General features: G+C 37.8%; 1 protein-coding gene across 2 annotated transcripts in view; it reads right to left on the reverse strand.

The window, feature by feature from the left end:
* The window catches only part of Ppm1e (protein phosphatase, Mg2+/Mn2+ dependent 1E), a 151,487-nt gene extending 138,143 nt beyond the window's left edge, over positions 1 to 13,344 (reverse strand). Inside the window, exon 1 of one of the 2 annotated variants that reach the window (XM_048792126.1) lies at positions 12,714 to 13,344. In XM_048792126.1, coding sequence (XP_048648083.1) covers positions 12,714 to 13,162 — 449 coding nt within the window. In that variant the 5' untranslated portion in view covers positions 13,163 to 13,344. The remainder of the gene's footprint in view (positions 1 to 12,713) is intronic. The other variant, XM_015495402.2, reaches the window with a different exon arrangement.
* Positions 13,345 to 14,015: the final 671 nt, after the last annotated feature.

Raw genomic sequence — 14,015 nt, forward strand, 5'->3', positions numbered from 1 at the left:
AAAAAAAAAAAAAAAAAAAAAAAAACAGGGGTGGGGTGTTAATTGAGGTGTAACCAGATGAAGTAACCACAGGCAAGATTAAGGTAGTATGATTGAAAGATGCTGATGGATTTTAAGCAGAAAAGTGCAACAGTATCTATTCCCAATAAAAGAGAACTCTGCAATATGAAAAATTGTAGGAAAGGAATTGTGGAATCAAATATATGAGTTAAGAATACTGTTACAGATCAAGCTATGAGCTGATATTAGCTCAGAAAAGTTGGTGGGAATGGAGACAAAAATAGGCAGAGCATTTTATTTTCATTTAGAAATGAAATGAAATTAAAAGATCTTTAAACAAAATAATTAAAATGCTGTTCCATCTTGTTTCTCTACCATGGTGTGCAGATTTTCTAAAATGGCTCCCTAAAGATTCTCTAAACACTGAAACCTAGGAATATGAATGAAATATTACTCCTGTGATTGTATTTGTTCTCTGTGCAGTGCTGGGGATTGAGCCCAGGGTTTCTTCCATGCTAGGCAAGTGCTCTACCACTTAGATCCACCCCTGCCCCAATGTGTTAATTTTCCTATCAACTTACCATAAAACCTATCTATGTAGATCCTTTTTAATCAAATAGGCCTTTAAAAGCAGTTTTCTCTGGTTGGCAGCAGGAGGAGCCTGAGAGATGTGAAGCATAACAAGGTCTCTATGTGCCACTGGTAGTTTAAAATTGGAGGAATCCATGTGAGAAGGAAGGTGGGTGGCCTCTAGAAGTGATAATCAGTCACTTCCTAACAGCCAGCAAGGAAACAGTTGACCTCAGACCTACAACAAAGAACTAGATTCTACTAATAACCTGAATGAACATGAAAGTGGATTCTTCCCCTAAACCTGTGGCTGACACCTTGACTTCAGCCTTCTCAAATTCAACTGACTTTGTCTTAACTTCTTACCTACAGAATCATGAGACAACAAACAGATGAAATTTTAAGCCACTAATGTTGTTTGTTATTTCACAGTAATAAAGAAACTAAATAGAAAAATCACACTCACCTGCTCCCCCATAAACTCTGAGAAGAAATTAACAATTCAGTAATCTCAATCAGCAACAGGTTGCAAATGGTCCCCCATTGATGTAGATTCAACTTAAAAATTTTGCACTTTACAATGGTGTGAAAGTGATAGCATTCAGTAGAAACTGTACTTTGAATTTTAAATGTTGATCTTTTTCCAGATATGTGCTGTGATACTCTCTTGCTATGTTAGGCAATGGCAGTAAGCTACAGCTCCCAATCAGCCACTACATCATGAGGACAAACAATTGATACTCTGCACAGCACTGTGTTGCAAGCTATGACCTGTTCAGCAGGTTAGATGTATTAAATGAATTTCTGAATTAACAGTATTTTCAATTTGCAATAGGTTTCCACTGGAACTTAAGGAGCATCTATATTCTCTGGTTAAGAAAAAACCTAAGGAAAATAAATTCAGCTTGCTATTGTCCTGAAGGCTAAATAAAGACATATTTTGTGATTGGATCAAGAGCCTTTTAAACTATGATTTTGAAATTAAATATCATACCTGTGTTATAGAATTTTTGTTGTTATACTTGTGTTTTGAGATTGAACTCAGCTATGCACAGTAGCAACCACTTCCTTTAAAAAAGTAGCACCGCCAAAAAAAAAATAGTATTAAGTCTAAACCTAAACTGCTTGATATGGCAGCCAATAACCCCATGTGGCATTTGAAATGTGATACTCCATACTGGTATAAATGTAAAATATACACAGGATTTTTTAAAAACTTGAAAATAAAATATATAAATGATATTTTAATATAGATTACATGTTGAAATGGCAATATTTTGGATATATTGAGTTAAATAAGTTATTAGAACTAAATTCATGCCAGGCGTGGATGATGGTGTACATATGCCTGCAATCCCAGCAACTCAGGAGGCTGAGGCAGGAGCAGCACAGGTTCAAAGCCAACCTCAGCAACTTAGTAAGGCTGTAAGCAATCTAGTGAGACCCTGTTTCAAAATATAAAAGTGCTGGGGATGTGGCTAAATGGTTAAATGCCTTGGTTTCAATCCCTGGTACCACTAAAAATTTTAAAAATAAATAATTAAATTCACCTGTTTTCACTTCATAAAATGTGCTTAACAGAAATTTTTAAATGATTTATATGGCTTATATTACTGCTGGACAAAGCTAGTGTAGATTTTTAGGCAGTGTCCTCTTCTAAAATACCCTAAATCAAGATCATAGTCCCTATAAGCAGTTTCTGCTTTCTCATATAATCCAGTGGCAATAGCACATAGCTGTGTAAAAATACAAGATGGGTAGTATGGCAGTTCTAACAGTAGCAAGATTATAGAAAAAACAGACCACTCATATAGTGCTGTTGGACAATGCAAAAAAAAAAAACTTACAAAATATCAATCTGATAATCTCACTTCTAGATGTACACCTAAGAAACCTATATACATGCATAAGGAGACAAATCCAAACTACAGCATTATTTGTAGGGCAGAGGCTATCAGTTACCCCACCAAAGTTTTGTACTTTTTTTCCATAGGGTAGAGTTGTTTCTTGGAATTAACTGCCAAACCAGCAACTACAATCCTAGCGCCCTTTGTGGAGAAATGTAGGCCCTAGTTATTGTTATATGACTTGAATTCTAGCCAATGGAAAGTGAACAGAAGTAATATCGGACTTGTGCCTAAAAGTCTGATACATTCTTCAATCTCTCCTTATGGTTGCTGGAGGGATGCTGGTACTAGAGCAACTTTGGAAAACATAGACTGAAGATCACAGAGCCTCTGTCAACTCAGGTCCCTTCATGACTCCACAGGATACAACTCCTTCTTCACATTGAATAGAAGAAATAAACTAATATTATGTTAAGCCTTTGAGATATCAGGATTTATCCAGTACAGCAGCTAGTATTAACTAATACATGTATAATATCCAAAAATTAGAAACAACCCACATTTTCAACAATAGGAGATTGGATAAATAAATCATAGTATACAATGGAATATGTAGTAGCTAAAATGAAAGAACTAGTTCTATATGTACATATTTTTGAAAAGGGGGTTAATCTTAAAATAGATGGCTACCAAAATATCAAAAACCCCACCACATATTGATTGACCATATGTTCATGTGTAGTAAAAATATAAAAACAGACCAGAAGGATATATTCCCAGAATTCTTAAATCACCTCTAGGAGTAAAAGGGAAGAAAAAGGGTTACAATGAAATCTTCAAATTATGTACGAAGTGTGTTATTTTCTCAAAATAAAAAAATGGGATAATTTGTTGAAACTGGATGATGGGTATACTGATATTTTGTTTTGTTATTTTGTTATTTTCTAAATGCTTAAATACTTCAGAATACTAACAGCCTTTTTATCATATAGTCATGCCTGGCTGAACAACACAGAAACATTCTGAGAAATATGTCCCTGGCAATTTTGTCATTATGGTAACATTACAGAGTGTACTTACATGAACTAAGATGGCTATAACAAACATCACTAGGCAATATGACTTTATGGGATCAACACTGTATATGTGGTCCACTGTTGGTCCTAATTTTATTATGCAGCACAAGATAATATGTACTTGCTTCAAAAGTTAAACTGCCTTGTTAGAGGACATTTTTAAACGACATCTCAAAACTCTTTTAAGATCTATCTTAACACGCAATCACATCACTAAATATATCTTGAGAAAATTAGAGACTTGCTCAAATAATGATCATCACAAAATTTCAGAGTAACTAAAAATTGGTAACACTTAAAATGTCCAAAAGAATTGATTCAATTTTTGAATACCCATTTAAAAATTACATAGAACAGCTGGGCGTGGTAGCTCATGCCTATAATCTCAGCTATTTAGGAAGCTGAAGCAGGAGGATTATAAACTCAAGGCCAACCTTGTCAATTAAAAGAGATCCTGTCTCAGAATAAAAATAAAAAGGGCTGGAGATATATAGCTAAGGGATAGAGTGCCACTAGGTTCAATCCCCAATGCCACCAAAAAAAGAAAGGGGCGGGGTAGGGATTTCATAGAACATAAGGGGAAGTGAGATGGGATGTATGGGGTTAAAGATGAAACAAATATTGTTTAAATTTTCTATAATAAAAAGTTTTTAAATGTGAGACTAAAAACTAAAGTTTTTTTTAAAAAAACAGGATATAATAGTAAGAATAATATCTTTTTTTAAACCTCTAAGTGCATTCATAAAAAAGCAAATATTTGTTGTATATTATAGTTGGGGGAGACATCATAGGACCTAGGAACATAGATGGCAAACAAGTAGTAGTAACAATTCTTCCAAATGTTTGCTCAGATACCCTATCAAAAAATTTGAGTTTAACCAATTGTGGTGGTGCATGCCTGTAATCCCAGAGGTTCGGGAGGCTGAGGCAGGAGAACCGTGAGTTTAAAGCCAGCCTCAGCAAAAAAGTGAGACACTAGCAACCCGGTGAGACCCTGTCTCTAAATAAAATACAAAATAGGGCTGGGGATGTGGCTCAGTGGTGGAGTGCCCCGGAGTTCAATCCCCGATACCTCCTCCCCCCAAAAAATTTGAGTTTCAAAAATCACCCAATGTATGTATACTTATACATACATGTATATATGCTACATATACATGCATATATTGACATGTGTATATATACTCATATATATGTATATGTAGTATACATATATACATATGGATATATGTATGTGTATATAAACATATATAAAACATATACACAGATACATAAAAACAAACACCGTTCTAATATTTCAGTATTTCTTTAGGCAGTATTTCTTCATCCTCTTTTTTTTTTTTCCCAGTGCTGGGGATTGAACTTACATGCTAGGCCATTGGTCTACTACCACTGAGCCACATCCCCAGCAAAAAAAAAAAAAAAAAAATTTATATGTATGTATGTATGTGTGTATATATACACATACATACATACATACACACACACACACATATAAATATTTTTTTTTGTTTTGTTTTTGGGTATTGAACCCAGGAGCACTTTACCACTGGGCTGTATTCTAGTCCTTTTTATTTTTTGAAACAAAGTCTCCCTAAATTGCTTACACTGGCCTTGAACTTGTGATCCTTCTGCCTCAGTCTCCAGAGTCGCTGGGATTACAGGTGTGCACCACCATGCATGGCTTATATTTCTTATACACTAATATTTCACATAATCTACTCAATTCCATTATTTTCCTTGTTTCTGAAATGTAATTATACCTTTTTTTAAAAAATCAGGTAAACCTAAGAAAGGGAGATGGGTTCTTAAAATTTTGATGCTTCTTTTCTTCAGTACTGGGGACTGAAGCCAGGGGCACTTAACTACTGAGCTACATCCCCAGTCTTTAAAAATATAAAAAATAAAAAGGACACTTCCCTTTTTTTATACCTTTATTTTTATGCAGTGCTAAGGATTAAACACAGTTTCTCACAGTGTCTCACATACTAAGCAAGAGCTCTGCCACTGAGCTACACTGTTATTCTTCATTTTGAGACAGTCAGTCTCACTGAGTTGCTGAGGGTCTCCCTGAATTGCTAACATTGGCCTTGAATTTTTGATCCTCCTGCCTTAGCCTTCCAAGTCCCTGGGATTCACACCCAGCCCAAGTTTTGTTGTTTCATATGCTTGTGTTATGAATATTATATTCAGCCCATGATTTCTTTGCAGGGATTTTAAAAGTTATTTGTCCATTTTGTGAGGGTTAATATTGCTAAAACCAGGAAATACAATCTATAAACCCATTTGATCCAGCACAGGTAAACTGCAATACTTTACAGTGTCCTGAGAATTAGAGAAAGGATGACAATATCAACCTGCAACCCCCGAGCTGTAGAACTTGCACTCCCTCAGGATTAACATGCTTGACAGAAAATTGATTGTCATTCAGAACAATTTGTCAATCTCAATAACACAGCAAATATTAATTGTACTTGAATTCATATTTTGAATAGCATTACATATATTTTAACATGTTTTAATCTTTGCCCTAATGAATTATTTTAGGTTTTTTTTTTTTTTTTGGTGCAGAGATTGAACCCAGGATCACTTTAGCACTGAGCTACATGTACCCCAGCTCTAATTTTTTTGAGACAGGGTCTTGCTTAGTTGTAAAGCTGTTTTTGAACTTGTGATCCTTCTGCCTCAGTCTCCAGAGTCACTAGATTTTAGTCACAGGCCACAGCGCATGGCTTATATACATCTCATTTTCAAGACCATTGGTCTGGTAAGGGAAGTTATAAATATTTTTTGACAAAAAAAAAAAAGAGAAAAGAATTTAATAAGCATTTACAAGAGGAATAAGCACTGCATTCTTTGGAGGGACACAAGGAAGAGACACCTGACTCATAAGTATGAGGATTCAAACTATACTTTCAGGTATCATTTCTATAGTTTGTGCAAGAATGGTGAGCAAAGGCTTCCTGAGGAACCGGTATTAAATAAAGACCTAAAGGATACCTAAGATATTATATGGGAGTGGGGGTAATGCAGTGTGATATTCCAAAAACAGGGAGTAATATGCTGTATATGGAGGTACAGAGTAAGACAGAGAGACAACATAACACATTCAAACTAATATATTAGTATATAGCTGAAAGTAGTTTTCTAAAAGTATAGTGGAATGGAGTGGGTGATAGTGATTCCAGAAATGAGGCTGATGAGGTAAACTTTACTTTGGATTTTTTTTTTTTTTTTTGGTGGTGCTGGGGATTGAACCCAGGGCCTTGTGCAAGTGAAGTGAGCACTCTACCAACTGAGCTATAATCCCCAGCCCTTGGATTTCATCTTGAAGCCAAAGAGATAGGTAATGAAGGGTAATGTAGTAAATAATTTGGCCTGCCCAAAGAAGTTTGTACTTTGTGCCCAGCTCCTAGGAGGGAACCTTTAAATCCCTGGCAATTCTGAAGTAACATGAGTATTTTTATTATTCATTGTGGGCCACTCGGACCTCAGACCACACAGTATTTGCCTGACCTCTGAAGAGGGAAGAAGGACTGGAATCTAAATTCCATCATGGGACAGTAAGTTCCAATAAAAACCGGATAGTGAAGCTCAGGTAAGCTTTTTGTAATGGCAATATTCTGTATTGCTACATATTCATTCTGGGGATTCATTCTGAGCCTTCCAAGTCCCTGGGATTCACACTAATATTTCCCCTGAGAACAGAGGAAATCTCACATCTATGACCTTGGATGGCATCTAATGTATGTTTTCCTTTTCGTGGTTCTAATTTGTAGCTTATCCTTTTAATAAACCATATTCTGAGTAAAATAGTTTTTCAGTGAGTTCTGTGAGTTTTTCTAGTGAAGTGTGGAATCTAAAAGTAGTTCTGGGAAACCCCCAAACTTGCAGTGATATCAGAGATGATGACGGTCTTATACGAACTCTTCCCTCTAACTCTGTAATTGGACTTTCACTCCTTACAGAAGCTTTGGCAGATTTTATGGTTTGGAGGAATGTGCCCATAGCCTTGTAGTTTAGCCAACTCCAAGCAAAGGGCAATAATCTTTAAGCAGTGTGACAATTACACAATCTACATAATCTAGATTCTTGAAAATTATTTTTTGGCTATACTGGGGAAAATGTATTGCAGAAGGGTAAAACTCATAAGAGATGACAATGACAGCAAGAATAGGGAGAGGTATTTATAAGATATTTACAAGGCAGAATTAATGACTTAATCGAGAGGGAGAGGGATGAAAAGAGAAGTCAGGAACGACACACTAAAAAGAATAAGTTTTTTGGGGGGGAAGAGATTGGAGAATTGAAATCAGTTTTGAACAGTTAAATATGAGGAGACTTTAGACTTTGGGTGGAGTCATTCCATCAGCAGTCAAAACAAGGGAGTGATAAAGGAGTCATTAGCATAATCACAATAACCAATCATGTAAGAGATTGATATTGACCTAAGGGTAAAAAAGTCAACTAGACTTGAGAAGACAGTCAAGGATAGACCACAATTAAAAAGATGGACAGAATATGAAAAGATCTGGGTATGATGGTGTGCACCTATAATCTAAGTGACTGGAGAGGGTGAGGCAATTTAGTGATACGCTGTCCCAAAATAAAAAAAATAAAAGGCCTGGGGTGTAGCACCACCACCATCACCACCAACAAAAAGGGCAATCTAAGAGGGAAGAGAAAAACAATAACACTGAATGATATTTGATTATTTTTGCTTAAAGGAATTTTCTCTACTTTTTAGTAACCATTTACTATTTTTAATAAAATATTTAATTTAAAAATTATATTCTATGACTTGCAACCATGCATTTTTCCACATACATATGTGAAAATGAAACAAAGTTTTATGATTTTCTGACCTATCCCAAAGTCACTCATGATTCACACAATTTAACTGAATTATTAGTGTCTATAACCAGTTATTTTCTTTTCCAAACCATTTTTAAAGTGCCATCTTCAACACTACTGCAAACCATCTGTAACTTCTTAACTTTGCCAGCCTGCTGGGATATCTGTCTCCCTCTTGGGAAGCCCATCCCACACTAAATGAATAACTGAGGAAACAACTGCTCTGAAAATGTAATGACTTACAGCTCTAAAAAAGACTTTGAGTATTTGTTTATTCTAGGTTAAAACAAATCTATCACTAGTATTGCATAGAGAAAAAAATAACAGGGGCTGGGGATGTGGCTCAAGCAGTGTAGCATGCTTGCCTGGCATGCGCGAGGCGCTGGGTTCGATCCTCAGCACTACATAAAAATAAAGCTGTTGTGTCCACTGAAAACTAAAAAATAAATATTAAAAAATTCTCTCTCTTTAAAAAAAAATAGCTTTGACCCATGTAATCTACACTAGTCATATATTTACATTTGCTATATGATCAGTTATACATTTCTTATTTGATAATTACTTCAAAGCTGTATGATATTTCACTTCCACCTTTTCAAAAAGTCTCTCATTAACCTCAAAAAATCCTAAGATTACGTTATTAGAAAACATTTTAAGCTCTCAAGAGACATTTATATTTAGAAAAGGAGTAAAACATGGGTCCTATTCCTATTTCTAGGCAAAGACTCCAACTCATTGGGATTTTCTTTTTTTTTTTTTTTCCGGGGGTGGGGGTGGGGCGGTTACCAGGGATTGAATTCAGGGGCACTCAACCACTGAGCCACATCCCCAGTACTATTCTGTAGTTTAAATATTTAGAGACAGGGTCTCGCTGAGTTGTTTTGCACCTTGCAGTTGCTGAGGCTGGCTTTGAACTCGCAATTCTCCTTAGCCTTCAAGTCACTGGGATTACAGGTGTGCGCCACTGCGCCTGGCTAGGAAAATTTTATTAATAAGTAATAAATTAACTCAGCAATTCTAAATTAATGCATGACTTTATTACTGATTTTTGAGGTTAAATAGATGGAATCAAAATTGTTTATATGGTCCTTTAAAATACTGTTTATTGTCCACAAGAAAGGTTTTTCTCATCCAAAGTCTCCCCTTCACACACATGGATTGAACCCAAGGGTGCTTTACTATTGCGCTATATCCTAAGCCCATTTTATCTTTTTATTCCGAGACAGTGTCTTACTAAATTGCCCTGTCTGGTCTGGATTGTGAGATCCTCAGCCACCCAAGTTGCTGGATTACAGATGTGTGCCACCAAACCTGCCTTCCAGCGGATTTTATTATTCATTTTATTTCAAAATGTTTTATGTTGTTTTTACCTAGCAGAAGAAAATTCTCATTTTTAAGCTAAAAGGTAAAATGTTACCCTAAATATTGCTCTGAAAAATTTTTAAGTTGACAATTATAACTATATTTTGTTCATTTAAACCTTGACTCTTAAAATCTAAATAACTGCTTATTTTAAATTAGTTCCAAGCTGTGAGTTTACCAAAATGAAGAATGATAACATGTCTGCTGTTCCTATTCTAAAACTTGAGGGAAGCAAAAAAATGAGACAAATGTTGTCACTATAATACTTTTCTAAAAAGCCAAAAAAAAAAAAAATTTTTTTTTGGAGTGCTGGGAATCTAACCCAGGGCCTCACACATGCTAGACAAGCATTATTCCACTGAGTTACATCCCCAGCCCCAAAAGTAAAATTTCAATCAATGCATACATAAAATAGTATTGAGAGGTTCCTTTATTTCTTCAAGAGACCCACAATGTATTTAGCAGCCATGCATTTTTCTAAAATATTGACAAAAAACACAATAGAGACTTATGAAACTGGTATTAAATGAAGTGTGTTTTTTTTTCCTTACACTAGTCCCAAATTTCAAATTCGTAGATATATAGTTAGGTAATTTCACTTAGGAGTTTTAGCACCATTTGACAGGTATCACCAGGGTGGGTGGGTATTTGAGAAAATATATAAGGAAAAAACCTTCATTTTTTCATAAATAAGCAATCTCAACATATTTATAATCAGAATTATTTTTAAGTATTTCCTTTGAAATGTAAGAAATCAATGTTTCAACTATGTTGGAAAGAGTTTTAAGGTTCAGAGATTATATAAAAAAATGTTGGAATCATTGTACATATTTGTCTTTTCTGAATCCACATAGATCTATAGTTTTCTCATCTGTAAAATGAAGCATTTGAACAGAAAAATGATCTATCCCTACCAAGTCTTCTGGTACTTGTGACTAAGTCATATGCTTTTTTTAATCAATAAAATAAAACTCCAATGTCATTAAAATATATTTTAGAAAACTTTTTAACCCATTAAGGACTTTAAAGATGCTTTACAGAAACAAGCCAACCATTTTATATCTGAATAAAAAGACATTAGTAGCAACTGCACAAAGCACAGAGTTCTGATTTTATGTGAAATCAGAATATTAAATCTCTGATTTAAGATCACTTTAGTATAATTAGATTTTATTTCAAATCTAAACTTCTGTTATGAAGTTCATGGTCACTGTATTATTTGAATCTTTTTTTCTGGCTTATAAGTGTGCCATAATTAATCTTGTTTTTCCTTTATAAAGGAAAAACACATTTTCTTACCATTGTCTTCATATAGGTTTCATTAAAAAAAAAAAAAAACCCTCTCAAATGGGAAAATAATCAAGGTTGTAGTACTAAACTAATGATTCTTTTTTGGACATTCTCCAATGTTTAAATTTGTTTTCCTTCAATTTTGTAACCACATTTGTAAATGTAAAAATTAAATATCAAAATATTACTAGTCTGATGCCGAAATAAATTCTTTCACTTTGGTAAATATTTCCATTTTAAGCAAAAGCATTAATTGTCTTTAGTATAAAAAATGACCTTCCAAAAGGTCTTTTCTATGACAGTTCACAAAGACTAGAAAGAAACACTCAGACATTAATGCTGTTTATCCCTGAGTGGTGATATTACACGCCATTTTATTTTTTACATTTCCCAAAAAGGATTATTCCCTTGGTAATCGAACAGTATATTTAAATTTTTAGACAGCTCATAAGGTATGAGACATCAACACAGTGTACTTTTACAGGAGATTTGCTAATTACTTTTTCCCTTTGATAAACTGCTGCTTTAAGAGGAGAATGATTTGATCAGGTGTCTATTAGGCTGAATGAAGACAAAACAGGTTTATATTCCACATCCTTCTTTCATTTAGGCTTTTGAGAAAATCCAAGAAGTGAATTCGAACTTAATTGCCATGCATTTGGCAGTAGTAAACTTTTTGGATGGTCAGAGTAACACCTTTCATTACAACCATTAGCTGAATGGCAAAAGACTCTCAGGTTTACCAATGGTTTCAGAGACTTCTTAGTGTTCTCCTCTGTCATTATTTCAGAACAATTCCATTTAAAAGAAACGCAATTGTAAATCGTTTCTATTTCAAGCCTATGAAAACCAGAATTAGGATGAAAGGCAAAGCCTTGACCTTTCTATTTTAGACTTTCATCTGTGTAGCTAAGCCATCTGCTTTCCTCCATCTCCCACCCCATCTACTTAATGAACTGAAAATACTACACCTAGTTGCAGTGTTATCAAACCAGCCTGCCTTTTCCACTTTAACGAATTACGACTTTCACCTGAAGATCGGCTTGGTAAAATTTTATTTATGCTTCCTTACCTCCCGCCTCAATTATGAGCTGTCAAATGTCTCAACTAAGATACTAGGCTCCCTTGTATTAAGCCATCTAAAGAGCTCCTCACTTTCAACATAGAGCGCCTAACGGAAAATCTATGAGTCTCTCCTCATCTGGATATGGGGCTGGTATTATCATTGTTGTTGCGGTTATGCAGGAGGCACCTAGCAGATCAGCCTGGAAAGGAGTCGCGCTTCTGTAAAGCCAAACCAGGGACCCAACCCGGGGAAAGACTGACTGAGATGGGAGGAAACCTCCAGAAAGAAGGGAGCCGAGAATAAGAGGGCTCAAGATTGGAGAAAAAACCTTCCGAGGCAAGAACAGAAAAGGGTGTGTGAAGTGGAGCAAGAAGCTGGCAGCAGAGGCAAAGGGGGAAGAAGGGGCCAGAGGCCGGCGGGAGGGCCGGGAGAGCGCCTCCAGGACCGGGTAGGAGACATAGGGACCCAGGCAGGCGTGGGCTGCTCACAGCCCACCGACCGAGTCCGAGCAGCGGGGGCGTTTTCAGCGGCGGTAGCTGCGGTTTCGGGATTGAACAGAAAAGATAGCAATTTGAGCGACCGAGGAAGCCTCGTCCGAGGCCGGCGCGACGGGGACAGCGGGCCCACCCCAGTTGAGCCCCGCTACTTAACTATTTGTAGAGCTGCTGCAGGCACAGGTCCAGGCTCTCGCCCTCCACCTCCTCGCGGGTGATGCGCTCCGACAGCGGTCGCGGGAGCGGGGGCAGCGGCGGCAGCTGGGGCTGCGGCGGCGGTTGCACGGCCGAGTGCCCCGGGGCTGCCTCCTCCTCCTCCTCCTCGCCCTCAGCCGCCGCCACCGCCTCCGCCTCCTCCTCAACCGCCTCCTCTTCGGGCTCTGGGTCTTGCTCCTGTTCTCCCTCCTCCGTTGCGGCTACCGTGGCCGACTCCTCCCCGGGATCCTCGACCGAAGCTTCGGCCGCCTCAGCTGCTACCAGTTCAGGTTCGGGCTCAGACTCGGGTTCAGGCTCTGGCTCGCCGCCGCCGCAAGGACCACGAAACTCGCCCAGGAATAGCTCCAGGAAGCGCCGGTAAGTTTTCTCTTCTGGGCTGCAGCCGGCCATCGCTGTTCATGCCCCGAGACCGACCGGGAAGGGAGTGAAGGAAACCCAGGAAGGGGAGGGGGCTGCTTTTGAGCCTCAGGCTCCCGCTACGACGTTTAACGGCCGCACCACCACGAGCGATCAGCACCAGGTTGCCTGGAGAGGGCTCCCGCAGGCGTGCGCGCCGCCGAGCGTGGACGTGCGCGGCCCGGGGGCGGGGGCGGAGCGCACCGCCCCTTTCAGGTCTGGAGGGAAAGTTGGTGGCGAGCGCGCGCAGGGTCCAGCGGCGGCCCACCCTCTATCCCTACGGAGAGCTCAGCCCACGCTGCCTAGAGACTGTCGCCATGGCAACCGGTTCTAATTAAGAATTTCAGGGTCCCTCCCGTCGAGTCCGCCGAGTCAATAAGGACACTGGATGTGTTTGCTGTCCAACTCTTTTGTTTTTATTGAATGGAGACCCTTGCCTCACTTTAAGAGTGAACTAAGATGTCTCCAAATCTAGCAGTTGGTTCCCACTTGAACTGCATTTACTTCAGTTTTTCCTTATTCGTTCCAGATACCACCACATTGTGAACACCTTTTGTTGATGACACTCACTGATCAAGTGGGGAGAAGATGGGGCCCCAGGAATACCTACGAAGTTGTAGCTTACTTTGCACAAACTTTCTCATTTGATTCTGTGTTGTTATCCTCTTTGCTCAAAAACAATGAAAATGAAAATGAAGATAGTAACTTAGTTGCTCTAGGTCTCAAAACTTTTAGCTATAGCGTTAGAATTAGATCGATTGTTAATTTACAATGCCTTTTACACCCCTTTTCTCTGAAAAGTCAATAGGGCATGGTGTGCATATTTGCCTTGTTTGTATAGGGCTTT

Source organism: Marmota marmota, unplaced genomic scaffold, assembly GCF_001458135.2.
Source record: "Marmota marmota marmota unplaced genomic scaffold, marMar, whole genome shotgun sequence".
Taxonomy (NCBI): Eukaryota; Metazoa; Chordata; class Mammalia; order Rodentia; family Sciuridae; genus Marmota; species Marmota marmota.